Consider the following 21316-nt stretch of genomic DNA (forward strand, 5'->3'; position numbering starts at 1 on the left):
GGCTCCTGGACAAACAGAAAAAGGAAGCTTACAGAGGGTGGACGCAAGGACAGGTAGTATGGGGGGAATACTGAGAAACTGTCTGAGCAGCTGAGGAGCAGGTTAGGAAAGCTAAAGCCAGGGACATCGAGGGCAACAAGAAAAACTTTTATAGGTACATTAGGGATAAGAGGAAGACTAGGAAAAATGTGGGCCCTCTCCAGAAGGAAACAGGAGACCTGGAGAAGGCTGCAGTACTCAATGATTATTTTGCCTCAGTCTTCATCAGTAGGTGCTCGAGCCGTACCACCGAAGTCTCAGAAGGCAAAGGCAGGGACTGGGAGAATGAAGAACCACCCACTGTAGGAGAAGATGAGGTTCAAGACCGTCTGAGGAACCTGAAGGTGCACAAGGCCATGGGACCTGATGAGATGCATCCATGGGTCCTGAGGGAACTGGCGGATGAAGTTGCCAAACTGCTATCCATTGTATTTGAGAAGTCATGGCAGGCTGGTCAAGTTCCTGCAGACTGGAAAAGGGGAAACAGAAACCCCATTTTTAAAAAGGGAAAAAAGGAAGTCCCAGGGAACTACAGGCCAGTCATTCTCACCTGGGCCCAGTAAGATCATGGAGCAAATCCTCCTGGAAACTATGCTAAGGCACATGGAAAATACGGAGGTGGTTGATGACAGTGAACATGGCTTCACTAAGGGCAGATCGTGCCTGATTAATTTGGTGGCCATCTACAATGGGGTTACAGTGTGGGTGGACAAGGGAAGAGCAACTGACGTAATCTACCTGGACTTGTGCAAAGCATTTGACACTGTCCTACATGACATGTTTGTCTCTAAATTTGGAGATACATGGATTTGATGGATGGACCACTCAGCGGATAAGGAATTGGCTGGATAGTCACACCCAAAGAGTTGTGGTCAATGGCTCAATGTCCAAGTGGAGACAAGTGACGAGTAGCATTCTGCAGGAGTTAGTATTGGGACTGGTGTTGTTTGACATCTTTGTTGGAGACATGAACAGTGGGATTGAGTGCACCCTCAGCAAGTTAGCTGACAACACCAAGCTGTGTGGTGCAGTCAACACACTGGAGGGAAGGGATGGCATCCAGAGGGACCTGGACAGGCTTGAGAGGTGGGCCTGTGCAAACCTCATGAAGTTCAACAAGGCCAAGTGCAAGGTCCTGCACCTGGGTCGGGGAAATCCCAAGCACAAATACAGGCTGGGAGGAGAATGGATTGAGGGCAGCCCTGAGGAGAAGGACTTGGGGGTTTTGGTTGATAAGAAGCTGAATGTGAGCCGGCAATGTGTGTTTGCAGGCCAGAAAGCCAATCGTGTCCTGGGCTGCATCAAAAGAAGCGTGACCAGCAGGTTGAGGGAGGTGATTCTCCCCCTCTACTCTGCTCTTGTGAGACCCCACCTGGAGTACTGCGTCCAGCTCTGGGGCCCCCAACATAAGAAGGACGCGGAACCATTGGAGCAAGTCCAGAGGAGAGCCATGAAGATGGTCAGAGGACTGGAGCATCTCCCCTGTGAGGACAGGCTGAGAGAGTTGGGGTTGTACAGCCTGGAGAAGAGAAGGCTCTGGGGAGACCTTATAGCAGCCTTCCAGTACTTAAAGGGACATGGGAAGACAGGAGAGATGGGGAGACACTCTTTATCAGGAAATGTAGTGATAGGATGAGGGGCAATGGTTTTAAGCTAAAATGGGTAGATTTAGACTAGATATTGGGAAGAAATTTTTCACTGTGAGGGTGGTGAGACACTGGAACAGGTTACCCAGAGAAGCTGTGGATGCCCCATCCCTGGAGGTGTTCAAGGCCAGGCTGGATGAGGCTTTGAGCAACCTGGTCTAGTGCAAGGTGTCCCTGCCCATGGCTTGGGGGGTGGAACTTGATGATCTTTAAGGTACCTTCCAACCCAAAGTGTTCTATGATTCTATGATACAGAGAAGGCTCAGGTGGCAGATTAGTTCCTTTTGAGTATACCATATTATGTTGAAGAGATAGTCCTAATGAACAAGTGTTAAGTACACATTTCAAAGTACATATGTTTTTGGAGTTCCTGAATTGAGAATCTAGAAAACTGGAAAGCAGGCAGCAAGTTGAATATTCTAAGCTGAACTCTTTCATGCCCAGAGCTCAACTGTTTTTCTTTGATAATAAAAATTTACATTGAAAAAGCTTTATGATATTGAACTGATAATGTCTAACTGAAGAGCTGACTCACTTGTAGAAAAGATTTCTAGGTAATTTCTTTTTAGTAATATAAGTATGTAGGTTTTTGCTTGTTTGCAGTTGTTCTGTCTCAGTTACTGCTTAAACAAAGCTCTATTTTTGTGGATAACTTAATATAGGTTAAATTATTATTTTTGGTATGTAGTTTTATAATAAAGTTCTGTCTATATACTCTTTCATTATTATGAACAATTAGATGTTTGTTTTCTAGACATTGTGTGATGTGCTGTCTCCAGAGAAGTTAGGAGAGAGTCTGAAGGAATCTGCTTGGAATTCATCACATATTAGAAATAAATCTTTTATACTTAGTTCTGAGGTGACTGAGTCTTACTGCAACTTACCACTTTGTCCTGAGCAGGTAATGAAAACTGTATGATAACTTTTCTCTTTGGCTTGTACACAAACATCAGATGTTGTGATATGTTTGTCATACCTACATTCCAGCCTAAATGCTGACTTTCTTCCAATTTAGCTCATTACAGAAAAGAATTGTGATTTGTGAGTAATGTATTTTCATTTGGAGTGTTAGACTCCTCATTCCAATGAACTATGTGTTAGAAAGTACTGAGGTTTGGTATCAGTGACTTCAAAATAAAGAAAAATACAGGTTTTATTCTCTTTGATGCAGATGAAGATTTTTAAATTGTTAATGATAAGCAAATTTGAGTACTGTTTTGACTTATCAAATTCCTCTAGTTAACTAACGAACTAACTGTGGGTATCATTTTGGCATATGTATCTTTGCATGTTCCCATCTTATATACTTGGATTTGTGTTATTCTTTAAGTAAAGTTCAGTTCATCTTACTACTTTAGAGTTTAGGAGGATCAGAAGTACTGGAACCTGTCAGTGGAAGCTTAAATCGTGCACAGTCTGCCCATGCTCTTAACTCAACAAAAGACCTTGACAAGGAAGATGGCTTAAAGAGAGTGTCTTCGGAACCCCTTCTCTCTGGCCAAGAAAAAGGTGCTTTGTTGAAAAGAAAGCTTTCCTTCTCAGAACAGGATACAGTTGTATGTGAAGATGGAAGAAACAAACACAAAAAGCAAGGAGGTAAATGGTCACTTACTTTAAATTTTAAAGTATTTACTGTCTTGTGCCTTTCTTTGAAGGAGTATTTTGTCTTCCTTTTCCTTAGAGAGTACAAAAAGGGACATGGCACTGGCTTTTGGAACAATTCCAAGGGATTTGATTGATGTCTCAGATTTTGAGTGTTCTCTATGTATGAGGTAAGATTTTTCTCCTTGATTCAATATTTCTGTTACAGATTCTTGGCCATGTATCTGTTGCACATGTAAACCGAGGTACTTACTAGGTTGTGGTGAGTTCTGATATCAGTCAATAATTTTCAGCCTTCCTCTGTCTCTCAAGTTAAATGCTTATTTAAATGTCACTTGCTATAGTGCTATATAATACAGTATTATTTTAATCAAGTTGCCTTTTAAATTAAACTTGGCATTGTTAACTGGTAACTTAAAAAGGACAGGATCTTCTGTGGTTAAACGTTACGAGTTTTTTCGCTCAATAAAAATATTTAACTTATATGGGAAAGGCTTAAGCTTAGAAGAATTGCGTGTGCACCTCGTATTTGTCTAGGAGATGTAGATACTGCAGAATGTTAGTCTACTTAAATGTACCTGATGTATTTAAAAGCTCTTATTGAGTAGTTCTAGTTTTCAGAATAAATACCTTAAAACATACCGTGTATATTAAACTGTCCATAGTTACGTTACTAGTATGTAGTACTGCTATTAAAACAACTTAGCTCCTCAGAGAATCACTTAATTTTGTCTGTTCTGAATCTCCATGTAGTGAGACCAAAATCTTTATGCATTGGGATAAATGTTTAGTTATTTGGAGTGTTGAAATGTGTCCAGAATCATCAGAAAACACAAAAAAATTAATGGTGAGGTGGTAAATGGAAGTGAACTGCAGTATAGGAGGAAAAGAAGAAAAAGGAGATATGGGATTAATTTTCTCTGCTTTGTTATGGTGTAACTAGTTTTAAAAGATGTCGTTCACTAACTCTTTTAACAAAACACGTTCTTGCCATGGTACATAACTTTTAGTAATTTTGTTTCAGGCTATTCTTTGAGCCAGTGACAACCCCTTGTGGACATACCTTTTGCAAAGGTTGCTTGGAACGGTGTTTAGACCATGCTCCTCAGTGTCCACTCTGTAAGGAGAGTTTGAAAGAGGTACTGTTTCTCAGTAGAGCTTACAAATACAAACATCGTATCATTTTAAAGGCTTAAATCCAGCCACTTGGATTCACTCGGGTTATGGATTGCTGCTCGAAAGGAAAAACTTGAGACATACTTTGTCAACGCAAGTTGATTAGGTTTGCCTCAGAGTCTTGGAGGTTTTGTTGGTGTAATCAAATCCTGAGAATTGTAAACTTCAACTATTCAGTTAAAACTTCCTGTGATTTCTGTACGCTTTCCTTATTTGTATGGCTGTATAACCTGGGAAATCAATTCTGTCTCTGGTAAGTATAGAAATACAAACTGAATTAGACACTAAGAACTAAAAGCGTGATTTTCAGAGTAACATCAGGTGTTAAGTAATGAAACATAACTTCAGAGCTGTACATTTTCATGAATTTAAATCTAATTTGTGACACATTTCATGTCATGGTTTTAAATAAAAGCTGCATTTTCTCAACTCTTTTGTTAATATACATGAAAATAAATATTCATATTTTTTTAATTGCTTACAGTACCTTGCAAGCAGAAGATACAGCATCACAGAACTGCTGGAGGAATTAATAATGAAATATTTGTCTGATGAATTATATGAGAGAAAAAGAATTCATGCTGAAGAAACTGCTGAACACTCAAAGTAAGCTTGTTGTCTTTTATCTAGAAAACTTGAGAGATTAGTATGGAAATCCTTCTTACAAAGTTGTATCACTTTTGTGATTATTAATAATGGCATATTGTGGATGCAAGAAGGAGTATAAAGACGTTACTTTGGTGTCTTAAATGTATGTTTCAGAAAATTAACAGTTTTTTAAGTACTGTGTAAATGAAAAAAGTCACTTTGATAGTAGCAATGCAATGAGCCTCTTGAGTCCTTTGTTTGCCCTTTTATTTCTCTTTCTGTGTGTGCTGTTGTGATGCTTCAGTTTTAGCTTTGCTGCTGTTAATGGAATTGTCCTCTTAAGTTGGCTGCAGTCTTAGATACTTGAGTTTCTTTCAAAGCAGTTCATGATAGACATTAATTGTATAAAGATAGATATGTTGAAAAGAAATCATTGGGATTTTTGTTGTGATCTTGATGCTTATATCCAGTAGAGTTCTTCAGATAATTAAAGTGTCGTGTATTGTAGATGTGAATGTTGGAAAACTATTTAAAACTATAGCTCATGCAACTTATGTAACAGAATCCATACATTAGAATTAAGTTTTACAGTCTAAAAGGTATTCAAATTAAATACCTGGTAATGTTTTAATGCTAACTTGTTCGTATCGACTATCAACTGTACATACTTCATAAAACAGCATGGAAAAAAAAATTAGTTTTTCAGCTAGGCCTGCAAGGTAAAAATTATACCCTGGGTTGCATCTGTGATCTGGAGTCCATCATTGAAAATAATCTAAATGGTGACCTAATGGAATCTAAATGTAGTTACTGCTACACCTTTTTACTTCCAGGAAAACTGTGGACTCTGAGGGCATAATGGCTTTTATGGCTCCAACTAAAACAAAAAGGAAAAAAAAAAAACTAAGACCCCTGTCCCCAAAACAAAGCCCTTCATTCACTGACTAGATACTCACTAACTCGATAACTAAGGCTGACTGTCCAGTATGTGTTCAAATCAATGCATAGGTATTCAGTTACTGTTATTAGCATATTTTTATTTTTTATGGAAGTTATTACAATGTGCTTATTATTAAACTTTTAAATTAGTGCTTTATGACCTCAGATACAGCAAAAATACTGAAAAAAATGTATTGTCTTGGCATAGTTCAGTGTTTAGATTTTTAAGCCACATATTTCTTTTTATGTTCTCTTGAAGCTTGAACAAGAATGTTCCAATGTTTGTTTGCACTATGGCATATCCTACTGTGCCTTGCCCTCTACATGTGTTTGAGCCAAGATACCGACTAATGATTCGCAGAAGTATGGAAACTGGGACTAAACAGTTTGGGATGTGTATAAGTGATTCTCAGAATGGGTAGGTTTACATCCTAGTTCTAAGTTTCTCACCGCTTATGTCTTTTTTTAATTATAAGAAGTGTCCTTTCAGAAGTAATTGCATTAGTGACAAGGTCTCTTTCCTAGTTTTGCAGATTATGGATGCATGCTGCAAATTAGGAATGTTCATTTTCTGCCTGATGGACGGTCTGTTGTTGATACAGTTGGTGGAAAGAGATTTAGAGTTTTACAGAGAGGGATGAAAGATGGTTATTGCACTGCAGACATTGAATATTTGGAAGATGTTAAGGTATGCAGAATGCTGTCTAAATACTTACTATTTTTTGCTTGATTTGTTCTTAAGAGCTCAGTTCAAAATTTTTAGGTCCCTCGACCACTGGAAGATTCAGTGCCAACACATGGAAAAAACAGAAGCTAGCTTAATTTTATTAATATTATTATAAAGTAACGAAGAAATACTGCTTTTTGTTTGAACAATAGTTTGAAGCTGTAACTTTTTAAAATATCATGGTCCTTCTTTACTATTCAGTCATTAGCAATCAAGGTTTAGGAGAATGCAAGAAACTTACCTAAATATGGTTGAAATAGAATGGTTTTTGATTTTAGCTTAAACACCTTAGTAATTGTTTCTTTATCTCTAATGATATTTTCATAACATTCCTCCTATAGGTTGCTGATGAAGAAGAACTAAAGAAACTGAGAGAACTTCACAATTTTGTTTACAATCAGGCCTGCAGTTGGTTCCAAAACTTAAGAAACAAATTTCGCACTCAGATCCTTCAGCACTTTGGGCCAATGCCTGACAGGGAGGAAAATATACAGGTGAGACATTGTTTAATATCAATTCTTAGATGCTTATTTCTAAAAATAAAAACTCTGTTAACAACTGGTAAACACTAAAAGAAAAAAAGTCTTTTTTCTCAACTTTGAAGGCAGAAAGTGTTGCATCTTCTTTCTCTTATGCTGATCAACAAAAAGCAATTATGTCACTGTTTGACAGTTTTTGCAGGGAAGGATGGTATGCTGCTGTGGCGATAAAAGTAGTAAACTCAGAACTCTTTAAGTTCAAGTAGCATTTTAAAACTATTTGGTTTGTGTAAAGCTGTTAGAATTCAAATGGAAAAAACCCCTGTGTTTTCTTCCCTGTGACATGTGCAGACAGAAATATTTGGCAAAGAGGTAATCACAACACTTCCCTCCTTTCTGAGCTAGTGCCATGCACTCGTGCAGCTGTTAAACATTTGTCAAATCCAAAGAAACTAGCTGCAGCAATCTATTTTAATGGTGGTTATAAACAATTAATGAAGGCGTGTGAAAACCTGAGAGAATGGAGGCTGGAAAAAAGTATCATATAAAAATATATAAAATTTGCCTTTCGAAGTGGAATTATATGTGAAGTGGGATCTTATGAGAGCTTGTCCCTCACCCATCAGCTACATACTTTCAAGAGACTATATTAACTGGTCTGGGAGGACTGTAGATGCTGTGGAGGGCAGTGCATGAGTTCAAAAGTGATTTTTAAAAAAAATTAATTAAAAAACAGGTTTAAAACAACATGCTCGGAAAGAGGAAAACATGTACAAATCCAGGTTAACTAGCAGGGCAGCAATACTGTGGGTGTGTACCTGAGATTTATAATAGAACTCAAATGTGTCAACTGTGTGATACAAATGAAAGGGAGGAAATGTCATCCTGAAGTGTACCACTACCAGCAATATTTTTTGCAAGTAATTTGAGGTAATTAATCTTCTCTGCAGTGATACCACCTCTGCTGAGGAGTATTACATCCAGTTTCAGGTGTGACAGCTAAGGCTTGGGGTAGAGAATTGAATAAAGTACAGGAAAAGTTACATAGTATGTTTCATCAATTTAGAAGAAACTGATAGTAGTCCTGCTCTGTCTAGGAGGTAATGGGAAGGGAGTGGAATTGGAAGGTGATAGAGGAATCCTTCAAATATAACAAAGACAATTGTAATTAAAATGTTAGGCTTCAAGAATATTCAAGCATTAGGAACAGCATGACAGGTAATGGATTTACTTTTTATCGGGGAGGTTTGTTATTACGTGACTGTCCTATGCTTAGCCATGTTTTCCCAAGGAAAAGGAGCTTCCTTTGTTGTCTTAAAAATAATTGCTTTATCAAGTATAGTTTAAGTGTACTTTATTTTACTTCTTGGTTGGAGACAGATTGTAAGAGATCCCTTCAGAACCCTTCTGATCTTATGGATCTGGAATTCTTTAGTTAGTATCAAACTTTAAACTAGTCTTTGTTATTGACAACTTTGACTTTTGATATCTTTGTGTTAGTCAACTGTACTACATTGGTTATGAGTAACCAGTTTATCTTTTATTTTTAGGCAATGCCCAATGGTCCTGCTTGGTGTTGGTGGCTTCTAGCTGTTCTCCCAGTAGACCCCAGATATCAGCTGTCAGTTCTCTCCATGATGTCTTTAAAAGACCGTCTGATAAAAATCCAACATATACTGACATATTTTTCTAGAGACCAGTCCAAGTGACTAACCGCCTGGGTCTTCCTGAAAAGTTGCTCTGTTCTGGTTGTAGTAGCAGCTGGAATTTTTGCTGCCTTTGCACATCTAGCACTGGTTTGAGAAGTGTAATGGAACTGCTTTTTCTCTCTCCTCCCCACCCTCCCAACTTCCTGAACCATGTGGTTCTTTGAATGCACACTTTCTTCAACTATGAGAGAAGACCACTGATGATTGCACAAAGTCAATCCAGCTAGATATGTTTTTCATGTTACCTACGTTACAATTTGCACTATGTAGAAGAGAACATTTTTGAGACTTGATAATTTTAGCCACTGACTTTTTAAAACTGTGGGAAGTGCAGGACTTAAGGCTGACAGTCCAAGTTTACAATATTGAGGAGGTATTAAAAGTTTTGCAAATAAGTTTGCCTCATACAACTGTTCTTTTGCTGTTTGCACAAATATTTGAAATCTAGTATTGAATGTCACTGTTGGATATTACTACTCTTGACCATGGTACAGATTCTTAAGTTATCTTGTAAATGTGTTCACTACAAGACAGGTGACATTATGAACTGTATGCTGAACTGAGAGCCAATGCAAAAAAAAAAAGGTAGTTCTGTATAAAAATACTTAAACTGTGAATATGGTTTACATACCTAGGCCTGTACATGTTAAAGAGGAAACTGAAAACTAAATGTTAGTACCAGTTACATTTCTACTGGGCTTTTCAGGCTGGCTGTTCTTCCAGAGCACACACTTAGTTTATAGAGCTTAGAAGAAGAAATCTTAGAGTGTGTGTATGTATTGGGGATTGTGCATCCGGGATTTAAAAGCTTAAAGTTTCGTTTGAACTTTTTAAGTTGGTGCAAATGTGAGTTCTATGCCTTATTCATATCAATAGTAGAGCACACTGCAGTGGCAAGGTTAGCATCATGCTGCCAATAGGTACTTTTTGTAATTAAAGAAGGTTTGCATATTTGTGAATATGTCTGATACTGGCTTTCTTGTATGTAAATCATTTTGTAAAATATTTCTTAAATCTTGCTTTTGCTAATATATTTAATTTTCAATAAAAGCTAAAAGTTTGTAATATTTTTATCAGAAACTAAAAATCGCTTTCATTTTCCATATGCTTCTATTCTGGGATTTTAAGTAAAGCCAGAAGCAGCTATTTAACCTACATTGAGGTTGTGGGCACTTCATGATGTAATTGGTATGTACATAATCTGTTTCTGATGCAGTACCTGTCTCACACTGATTATTGGTCTGACAAGGTTTTGCTGGTGTCCTGCTTTTGTATCTACTTTGTTTAAATTGAGGTGGTTTCAGGTATCAAATCATCATTTCACAGAAGTTGTGGGAAACCGTTCTTCTGGAACACTTAAATACAGGCTTGCTAATCTGATGCTGTGGCCTTGTTCTCTTCTGCAGTTTAAGATGTTACAGGTGACCTAAAATTTGCTTGATCACTTTTAATGTGGACTTCGTTCTAAGGTAAATTTCCCCTTTTATTGTATGAATAAAGTCCTGGGTTAACATTTGAAAAACTTTATTTGCGTAATAAAAGAAGAAAGGAGATCCTCTATATCTCCATTCCAGTATGTTATAACCTTAGAAACTTAATCTTTTGTACTGCCGTGATCTTTTTAAAAACACAGGTGACAGGATCTTTTTTTTTTCTTGACAGCAAAAAGTCCCTGTAGTCAGGCTTGAAATACCCAAATAATGTAGTGGTAATTTTTTTTTTTTTCTTGACAAGAGTTTTAATTTTGAAATTGAGGATTCCCTGGTCTGCTGGAAGATGTGGCTTTTAGATGTTTTTACATGTTCCCATGAGTTTTTAATAAAATTAAAATTGAGATAAGGTGTCAGTTGGCTTGCACTTTCCTGTGCCATATATAAATTCTGCTTCTGGAATTGTAAACCAAATGCAAATAAATTTCAGCAACCCCTTTATGTAATAGGTTTTTTGAAGATAAAAGCACTTTTTACTTAAGAATGTGGATAGTTTTTAAAATTAGACAAAAAAAGCAAGTGCTACAAGAGCAATTTCTGTTGGAAGAAGTGCTCAGGTTATTGCATCAAGGTAGTAGTTGGAATGCTGAATCAAGGGGAAGTATTTTCATAGCAAAAGCTTTGTGAAAAAGCTGATATGCAGCACTGTTGCCTTTAAGACAACTCTGTAAAGTTCTTGCAGATACAATAGGACTTCACAGGTTTCATCTGCTGATCAAAGCACCACCCTGTTAATGCTAGCTGCTGTGTCTTAGTATTTCCTTGCAAGGCAACTGCTCAAGCAAGGGTTTGCTTCTGAGAGTTCAGTACAGGCTGCACAAAAAAACCCCAAACAACCCACCCCCTCCAAAAGCTGAAGAATTACCATCTCTATGGCAACTAAAGAACTTGGCATGCTCATGCCCAACATTTTACAAATGAAGTTAGTATAATCAGGGTGCAAGAAATTTGAGAAAAATAACTCAAGCCAGTACAGAATGTTCCAGGTAGAACACTCAAGTCACTGTCTTACTGATTTTTATTGTGTGGGGAAAGACTGTACAGAGACAGCAAAACAACACAGCAAGGCAGGGGGAAAGAGGCACAAATGGCTGGCTGCAGTTGTTGCTCTCATGTGGTGCTAGGGTAGTCAGGTGACTAATATGCTTGTCAGGTTGATAACCCATTAGAGCCACCACCCAGGCTGGGTGGGGAAGAATAGGAAATAGGAAATGACACCTTCACCTCTTGCATAACTTTACCCTCAGGTTATGTATCCTTATACAGCTGAGCTAGCAGCCTGCTGCCTCCAGGAGAAAGCAGTGCTGCACTCTCCATTACAGCTGTTAGTGCTGGTTTTTGTCTGATTACAAGATGATCCACTTCACTCACCTAAGCAAAGAGGATGCACTCATCTCTTTTTTGCCCATTAATTTTTCTCCTAGTTGAAGTTAGTACCACTATCCTGTTAGGAGAGCTAGCTGACAGAACACTTTCAGATGTGCTAACATACATATGTAGGTGAGTAAAACCTTGGTAAAGTGCTTGCTTGCTAAAAAAACCCCTGTCTTAATGATCACTTTTAAGTCAGTGCTGCCACAGCAATGGTATGCCACCAAGGAATTTCAATTTCTTTGTCATCATTAGCCCTATTATTGATATTTCCTTCAGAAATTCATTAGAAAAGCAACTGCCCTCAAGATGAGGAAAAGAGTTCTAGTTATTTTGCTTGAGTGTAAGCTTTGACCAATTTAAATATCCCTGCACATAACTCCAGAAGAGAGCACTGCTGAGAGTACTGGTGAGAGGTCTTTGATACAGCTACACATAAAATGTGGCCCCTTCCTGTGAATTACAAGGCCAGCAGCAGCATTTAATCCAGCTAACTCCCACTAAGGGGTAATCATAAAGCACTACCTTAGGAATAAAGCAACACAGCTTCCTCTAACAGTGAGACACTTACTACTTGATTATCTTCCACAACACTGGATACCATTCTATGCAGATTTTAATGCATAAGCTTTTTACAAGAGTATTCCCTAACTTAAGGTTGTGAAGTTATGTACCACAGCTGATGGCTAGTTTTTGAGTGTACTTATTCAATAAACCACCATGAAGAAGCTTTGAAGTCAATAGTTTATTTATAATTGTAAAAGCATAAGTGTTACATAGATTGAATAATTGCATATTTGTTAGTATCATACCTACTCAGAAGACGGGTGTGGGTAAAGCCAAGACAGTCATTCTTAGATTTCCCCCCAGCAGTTTGTTGCTTTACTATTCATCCTCCCCTTCAGTTCAGTAAAATTCCATAGTAACAGAGTGAGGCAATACAGATACATAATAGCTAGACTTATTGAGGTGTATGAAGACTGTTCAGCATCATCCCATAGGTCCTTTAGACCTCCTGAAGGTAGAGATCTGCCTGGTACGTAAAAGGGCAAAGACTGGACTAGGCAAGAGTTACAGCACACAGGCAACAAGCCTAGTTACAGTTCACTCAAACCGTTTGTATTTACAGTTTATTATGAACAAGAGAATTTGTGTCAACTTTATCACATCATTCCAGAAGATATCAATGGGGTATGCATACACACACATTTAAAAAAAAAACAAAACCAATATGTATGTATATACATTTTTTAAATAAGGCAGGTATTTATTTCAGCCTCTTAAAACATTTTTCCAGCCCCTTTTCCTATTAATATAGCATATGTTGCCATTTTATTGCTAAGGAAAGCATACCATCATTGCAAGCAGAACAGCATCAGCACTGGCTTTAATTACCAGTCCAGTTGAGTTAATAAGGTTCAAGACATAAATTATTACTATGGAAGAATATTACTGTTGCAGAAATACAGAAGACTAGTTGAATTCTATTTAGATCGTACCACATCATTCTCTTGACATAGTCTGTAGTTAACAGTATACACTAAAAAGCAACAGCACCATTTTGGAGCGACAGACACCTAAAATACTACTTCCCCATCTTTTACTATGTTGTTATAGTAAAAAACACACAAGGGAAGGATGAGGACACAACAGACTTCACCTGCTGCTCTAACAATGGCAGGACTTTTGAGCTCATCCAGATGTAAATTCTAGTACAAATAAATGAATATGCACACCATTATCTTCAGGTAACTCATAATAGTTACTTGTCAGTTATGACTTACAAGGTGCACTCTCGAAGTTTTTTGTCAGCCTGCTTCAAGGAGATCCAGGTGTTTAACATGTTTGATCGCAGTTTGGCCCACACCAAATGGTTGTTTAACCCAAATATCTGGGCAGCAAACTGGGCAGCTCCTTCAGGTGACAGAGTAGTGGGACAGCCAAGACCTGCAGAGAGAGTGTGCCACTTACCAAAGCATATTTTATAGTCAAACAAAACACTGCCTCTGAAGAACAATTTAAGACTGTTTGTTTCAGCCTTCAGGAACCACATGATGTGGTTTTAAAATGTGCTCCACTACTTCTAACATGACTGCTTCACAGCATTTTAAACCAAAAGCCAGCATACCAAATGACTGTCCTTACACAGAGGTAACAGAATTCTGGGCCTCCTAGTTGCCAAGCATCTTACCTACACTGATTGTGGAAGAAGATATTTTTTGATCTTTGATCATAAGTAAAATGCAGCTCTATAACTGTGAACAAAATTCAGTTATTTAAATCTCCATTAATACTAATTCCACTAGAACAGCAACAAAAATAGAGCTAGGTCAGTATAAGAGCGTAATTTGAAAACCATCTTACCACTGGGTAGTCTGAGAGACGACCATACATCCTGAGTACCCCAGTCAGCTGAGAGTGGAGGACAGTTGACAACTGGGTAAGCAGTGTTACCAGACATTACTGGCCCCAAACCATTGCTTCTGCCAGCTACAGCAACAAACACTGTTGGGATTCCATCTCCTGGGGGGGAGAAAGACATTCAGAAATAATCAATCCAGCTTGTGCTCTACCACTTGCTTTTGGGGGAACTTTCTCCAAGTCCACAATTCTGTTTGCAGCTATTTTGTCAATTCCATTGCACAGACACAAAATTCTAGTGCTGATTTCCCCCTTTACAGAAATAACTTCGAAATCTTGCAGCCTTAAATCCCAGCTAACATTTAACACAACCGAAGTTAGCATATCATATTCTGCCTCCAAAGGGAAGCTGCAGTATCAGAGGAATAAATGCTGCTTAGCTTTGTAGAGAACATAGCCCTTAAACCTCTGGCATCTTTAAGTGTTCCTCTCCTTAAATCTTACACTGTTCACCTCAAGTGTTTCTTAACTATGTTTACCACATCTGTTGTTTCACCGAGTCTTTAACATACCCTATCTGCCAGCTTTTCACCAGTAGGAAGTATACTCCCACAAAAAAAAATAATTCTTATCTCTCTTCTGCTAGGCTATAAACACTTTTGAAGAGATATCAGGTTTTCTTTGTAAAGATAACAGTTTAAATCAAGTATCTTTTGCTCATGGTCTTTTTCTCATGGTATCTAGAATAATGAGCAAGAATATTGTCATGAAACAGGCAGGAAAACATGATAGGAGCAACATCTGCCTTGTAAATAACCCATAAGAATATTCTGAGTCAGCTAAAGAAACTATCATTCCTCGTTTCAGAAGGCCTAGCATTAGCAGCAAGATGCTACAATAAGTGTATTAACACGATCAAAGCCTGGGCAAAGTAGTTCTGGTACTAAGGGGAGAGGTTAGACTGAGTAACAGAAGCTGTAGCTGGGCAGTAGGACAATACATTACACTGTAATTGCTTCGTGCAGTCTACAACTTGTCATTATGTAATCAGCAAGCATAGAACAGCATTGTAACAGCTTGGTGTTGTGTTTAAGAAGAAAAAAAAAGGAAAAAACCCACACAAATCCTTAAGTTGCCAAGTCATTCTTGAACATGATACTCAGTAGTTCTTTGGCATTTACCTTCATACTCTGCTTTGATCCTCAGAGTTTCATCTGGCCCTTTGTGAGCAGAGGTCACCCTTAACTCACAAGGAATTCCAAAGGTTGCACATGCCTTTTTAATTTTTTCACAGTGACTGAGGTCAGAAGGGGATCCCATCAACACCACAACTCTACCTTGGCTCTTTGTTTTCAGAAGCAACTAGGGAAAAGAGTGAAGGGGGGCAAGGGAAAGAAAAGCAGTCACCAGGGTTGAAAACATCTAGAGTTCAATAACTACATATGTTGTTCATAAAAACAGATACCTCCACTCTTTCTGCAACCCATTCGAAGTTTCTCTTAACCATTTGCAGTGCTTCAGGAGTCACTTCTTTCAGGTCCCGGTAGGACTGAAAAGAAGGGGGGGGGAGAAAAATAAACCACCCGGAAGTTGGCGTGCTTTGGGTACACAAAACACTCATTTTGCTGCTATAATTGGTAAGAATACCCCAACTGAAATATTTATGCAGTTTCCAACAATTCCACAGGAAGGAGAACAGAGATCAGAACAGCTATAGGACAGAGTGGGTGCAGCTCTCTGAAGAAGAACCCTATTCAGTAGGTGTAAACAGCCTTTTACATTACAATTTATGGCCACTTGCAACATGAAAGGCTTTTAGCCACAAGGGTATCAAGGTTTCAGAAGCTTCCCAAAGGGTAAGTCTAAGGAAAGACAGGCAACTTCTTAAAAATTGGATTTGTAATGCCACGATTGTCTGCAGTAGCACTTCCATAGCAATGCACTAGCCAACCTAGGTTCTGCATGATGTTATAATCTATCTTATTTTAGGGAGATGAGCAAAAGCACTGTCAGAGCAATTCACTCAAGCATGCTACCACATAATTCATGTAAAGTAAACAATAGAGCAGTTCTGCTTCCCAATTTAAAAGTAATAGCCCTCCTCCCACACACCCACTTTGAAGTCTTCCCCTGTGGCTTACAGCCACTTTCTCTCACAGGGTCTCTGTTACTAGTCACAATGACTGTCACAGAAGCTCCATGGCACCAGCATTTCCAAACTGGTTCTTTCTTAACTACTTACCTGGGAAGAGATATTTGACAAGTGTAATTGCTAGAAGTTTAAATATAGGACAAGTTTTATTTCAAACGTATGTCTGGAGCCCTCATTTGTGAGCACAGTCTGTTAGTAACACCTAGAGACAACCGATTATTGAATTCAAGGTTAGGCAAAATAAATAATGAAGGAAAGCATATTTTCTGCAGATCCCTCCTTAGGTATCACCAGATCTTTACTGGCAGAAGATACCACTCTGAATAAACAGAGAAACTTGGAGGCAGACCTGGAAACGACAGCTTCTCTTCTTCCTACCAATTTGTTGTCCAACTATTTCATTATCTGCACACCAAGTCAGCAATTCTTGTTAGCCCTGGAAGCTCCACACTTCATTACAATAGCTCTGGTCAATAAGTGCTGTTGGGCATTCCTATTGAGGATTTTTTTCTACCAGAAACCAGATAATCAACCTTTAATGAGAACAGAATTGGACACCAGTTACCCTATAAACTACCCTGTAATAAGATAATACTATCTAGAAAAGGCCACTCTGAAAGCATGTGTTTAACTGTAGGGTTTACTTCTTTCATTCTGCTTCCCAACTGACTTAAAAGGTAAATATTAAAACACTACCTGCTTGTCCTTCTGCTGGCTTCTGTCTCCTGATGGCCACAGTCTCCATGAATCATTATCAATAACATCAGCAAGAACAATTTCTTTTGTCAGAATATTAACACCAAATTCAATCTAAAGAGACAATGAGAATCCTATTTTAGTAACTATACAGTGATATATTTCTTGTCAGAAACAGGATTATAAGAAATCAGATTCCTATACCTTCAGGTCTACTAGAGTGCAGTTTTGGGGCTGCCATGATTTTTCAAGGATCTCAAAAATAGCTTGAGTAGAACGAGCCATAATATCCACTTCAGTCCGGCCAATACTAAGTCCAGCAAAACAGAATTTTGCTTCAATTAGCTGCTCCTCAGACCACTGTGGGTCATTATTAGCATCATCCTGTTAAGAAAACCAAAACATATGTCATGTAGTTTATACTATAAGAGGAAAATAACAATTAGAAGATAATACTTGGTTTTGTTTGTTTGTTTTCCAAAATACAAACACAGGTTTCATACTAGTATACCATTGAAAACACTTGCTGTTAACACCTGAGTATCTTTAAAAGCACTTCAATTTTGCTTAGTGCCCCAAAAGTGACAGGGTACACTGCAAACAACACTTTACATCACACTTCAAAAGACACTTCTTTCAGCAGCAATTTGCAGTGAAGAATACCAAGTGACTAGCTACCTACCTACCCTCAGTGCACAAGTATGTTTAATTTCTTCAAATGTATCAACACATCTGTTTCAATTGATGTGTTAGGCTTATGCCTAAAAAGTCCTTATACTTTATAGATGAAACATTTTTCTATTTTATGTACATTTTGACTTGTTATTCTTTGGTTCCCTGCAAGCCAGTATTACACTATAAGCACTTTAGACAAAACAGCTGCTGGACAGGAATGCAAGAAAACATTAGGATGGCAAAGCTACCAATACCAAGAGGATTGGTCAGCCACTAGTGCTACTTGCTCTATTTGTCAGTATTTTTAAGAGGTAATACAGAGTTCTAGCTCTGCTTAAGTTTGATTAACATCACAGGAAAGGAAACGTACCTTGTAAAACATCTCAATTTTGGGTGGGTAAAACTTATACCCTTCTTTGACACCAGGGTTTCTTTTGAGGAAGGAGCCAGTAGCAATTCTTCTGCACACCCATTCAATTGGGATCATTTCACAGTGAGCTGCTATGAATGCTGTGTCACTCTGTTTCCTGACAAAAGCTGTTTTGATTCCTAAACATAAAGATGGCAGCTTATTTGTATTACTAGGCAGAACTCCACAGTTGAAACAAAGTCACAAATATATTTTTTAAGTACAACTGAATCTTATTCTTCTCTGGACTTAAGGGACACACTGAATCTCTTCAGCATATTTTAAACCCACTCTGGCCTTGCAAAAGGTGATGAGTGCAGTCATCTTCCACAAGTCATTAGTTTCACCAATTTTATCATACAACACTCACTTCTAGCTCAGAACCTCATGCTCTGGTCAGAAATCTTATTCTTGCAAATAATTTTATCCACAGACCTTTTTTTTTAAAAAAAAAACAAACTATTCTTCACAACGGTTCATTTTTAAACAGAAGTTAGCAGCAACCAAGTACCTAAACATGCTCTCTGGTGGAAGAGCCATCATGCATGGAACAGTAATTGGAGGCTTTTAAAGGAGTTAGGGAAAGGCAGTGAAATATAAAAACATGGTAGACTTTACTACTTTGTTTAATAAAGGAAGATGGGGAAGAGAAGAGAATTTAGTCCTCCCTTTCATTACAAACTAACATTTATTTAGGGTACTAGATCTTAGTGGTGTGTTGGGCAAGAGACATGAAGAGTCAGAAGCACACGCACACATACAAACCTACTGCAACAAAACAACCTTCTTGCCTATTCTAAGACAACCCCATATTAAACAGGGATGGCCAACACATGCAGATAAGCCTCCCTATGCACTAAATGGCTTTTTTCATTTCACCCTTGAGGAGTCCCACCTTTCTCCCCGCACGGCAAGACAACTGCCAAGCCCAGCTGGCATCTGCCAGCAAAGGCCAAAGGAACTGCATCCAGTCAAACCAAGAAGTAGCTCTATTCCATTCCACCTCCACAGCCATAAAGGAAGAATTAAAGCCTTAAAAATACAGTATTAACATTGACTCTTCAGATTTTATTGCATTGCTCTCAAAGTCAGAATGATGTAAATAATTGACTGCTTATTATGTCACTTCTAAATCCAGGCATTAAGATCGACCCCCACCCCGAATGGTTCAATACATTTTTCATCAGTGTAGATGCATGCTTTTGAAGGGCTGACATTAGCTCTATTATAAAAGGGAGAGAAACTTTAACAGAACTTTGTTAATGATCACCTTTGAAAGAGTAGGTTAAGAAGAGTTGCGCAAAGCAAACAAACTACTTCTACAATAAAGCATTCACGTTATCTGCAATTTATGCCAGTCAGCTAACCAAACTGGAGAAGAACCCTGAAAGTTCTTTTGTTGCTTTAAAATGCAGCTGCAGTTTACTCTGTGTTCTTCCAGAGCACCCGAAGGTACTGAGTACAAGCCATTTAAGGATCTTTGAGGTCTACAGCATGGCTTCTTCACATTTAAAATTCATGTCTGTAGGATATTAAATAGTGATTGTTAGCTTAACTATTGTCCTTTTAAGAATTAGGCAAAACATCTGATTAACTTTTCCTAAATAAAAACTGCCAGTTTTAAATGAAAACTGGTAATTTTAAATCAACTGCAAACATAATCAGAAAGACCTTGGAGGCTTCTTTGTACTGTATGCAAAATGGGCTTTCCAAGAAAGACAGTGACTGAGGATTATACTGAATGCCTTGGTTACACACTTTCTTCTTTTCCCACTATCTATTTACAAAATACCTTTATCATCTCAGCCCATATTTCAAGAACTACTTGCACACAAATACAGGTAGATATAACTCTACAGAAACCATCTTTCTCTCCCCCACATATGAAACATGCTAGGGCTTTACTGTTTCACCGAGATCTATTATTAAAAATTGCATTATCTGTTATAAAGTGGAGAGTAACTGGTACTCAGCTGGGACTTGAGGAAGTCTTTGTGTGAATGCTCCAAAGTGCAATGAGCATACAGCTATAAGCAGTTGCAACCAAGTTTATTGGTGCCTGTATTACAGTACTGTTAGCAGACTTAGGTTAGAACCCACTAGCTCAAATTCCTCTTTGCAACTTGCAAGCTTCTCAGTCAAAGACTTCAAAATTCTTTTTCAAAGCAAGAATACCAGCTCAATTTTTGGAAGTGTAGTTCAAAACTTACTTGAGTGACTCAAATTTTTAGTCTTTTAAAGTAAACATTAAGTTCCCAATACATTCAATACCAATCAATACATGCAGTTGCAACACAGTCCTCATGTTTAAGTATACAAAAACTTGACACTTATATAGTACATACAACTGAGAAGGGAAAAATAAAAAAAAATATATATGAAAGGATACTCTAATTTTATCTTTTAACATTCATACACAAATTTCACACAGCTTAGACATAGCCTGGTAGTGCCACTAGCTAGCAGTGACTTCTACGCAGGCAGAGATAGCAAGAAAGGCGAGATGCATCCAGTCTGGTATTACAGGCATGCGGGTAGGGAAGAACTGACAAGAAGTGGGGGGAAGGATTAGGGGTATGTTCAAACAACCAGGAGAAACAATACAGTGTTATCTGCGATTAGAAGATTACTATAGATAGTGTCATGTTCCAAATTAACAAGGTTGCCCAGACAGGTCTGTAGCACCAGAGGGAAAAGTGTTACTAAAACTAATAGAAAAGACACTCAAAAAAACCATGAGAGCCTCAAGGCAGGATAAACCAATACATAGAAACAATACCGGTTTTGGAACAACATCTGTAATACACAGGCATATATTCTACCTTTGAAATGCTTACCAGCTTCTTGAAGCAACTGAAACACACAGCTAGTTGTTGTATTGGAAATGGCAGCCTTTCCTTCCATTCGGTCCTTCCTGGCTGCATTTCCCGCTGTTATTTGGTCTTTTGACTGCATGAGAACACATCCTGGGATATCTGGCAGCTCGTACACTTCTTTCGTTTTACCTTCATTAACTTTTTTACCAAGTTTCAGGTCTAAAGAAAGAAAAACCAAATCAGTTTTAGATTGAAAGAAGTATTGTTTTTTTTTTTACTTCTGCACGTAAGCCCACCAAGTCCACATACTTTACGCACAGCTGCATGCAAAGCGAGACCCAGCAGGCTCCCGCGTTGCGGTCAGCGACCACGAAGAGCACGGTAAGCCCCCGCCTGCGGGGCAGGTCGGTCGGTTTCCCTCCGAGCAGCCAGGGCGAACGC

General features: G+C 38.3%; 2 protein-coding genes across 2 annotated transcripts in view; one reads left to right on the forward strand and one right to left on the reverse strand.

Moving 5' to 3' along the window:
* Positions 1 to 9380, forward strand: part of LONRF1 (LON peptidase N-terminal domain and ring finger 1) — a gene marked incomplete at its 5' end in the record, with an annotated part of 12975 nt that extends 3595 nt beyond the window's left edge. The window contains 9 exons of the mRNA XM_010076210.1: positions 2440 to 2586; positions 3044 to 3281; positions 3367 to 3457; positions 4312 to 4426; positions 4948 to 5069; positions 6250 to 6408; positions 6516 to 6678; positions 7059 to 7211; positions 8747 to 9380. Coding sequence (XP_010074512.1) covers positions 2440 to 2586; positions 3044 to 3281; positions 3367 to 3457; positions 4312 to 4426; positions 4948 to 5069; positions 6250 to 6408; positions 6516 to 6678; positions 7059 to 7211; positions 8747 to 8905 — 1347 coding nt within the window. The remainder of the gene's footprint in view (positions 1 to 2439; positions 2587 to 3043; positions 3282 to 3366; positions 3458 to 4311; positions 4427 to 4947; positions 5070 to 6249; positions 6409 to 6515; positions 6679 to 7058; positions 7212 to 8746) is intronic.
* A 4011-nt stretch (positions 9381 to 13391) lies between these two features.
* On the reverse strand, positions 13392 to 21094 carry PAICS (phosphoribosylaminoimidazole carboxylase, phosphoribosylaminoimidazole succinocarboxamide synthetase; the record flags this gene model as incomplete). Its single annotated transcript, XM_010076212.1, has 8 exons — positions 13392 to 13713; positions 14131 to 14289; positions 15309 to 15489; positions 15593 to 15676; positions 16976 to 17089; positions 17180 to 17359; positions 18021 to 18199; positions 20897 to 21094. Coding segments are annotated over 8 exons (1262 nt in total), but the record flags the coding sequence as incomplete, so codon positions are not given.
* Positions 21095 to 21316: the final 222 nt, after the last annotated feature.

Source organism: Pterocles gutturalis, unplaced genomic scaffold (assembly GCF_000699245.1).
Source record: "Pterocles gutturalis isolate BGI_N339 unplaced genomic scaffold, ASM69924v1 scaffold18103, whole genome shotgun sequence".
Classification (NCBI taxonomy): Eukaryota; Metazoa; Chordata; class Aves; order Pterocliformes; family Pteroclidae; genus Pterocles; species Pterocles gutturalis.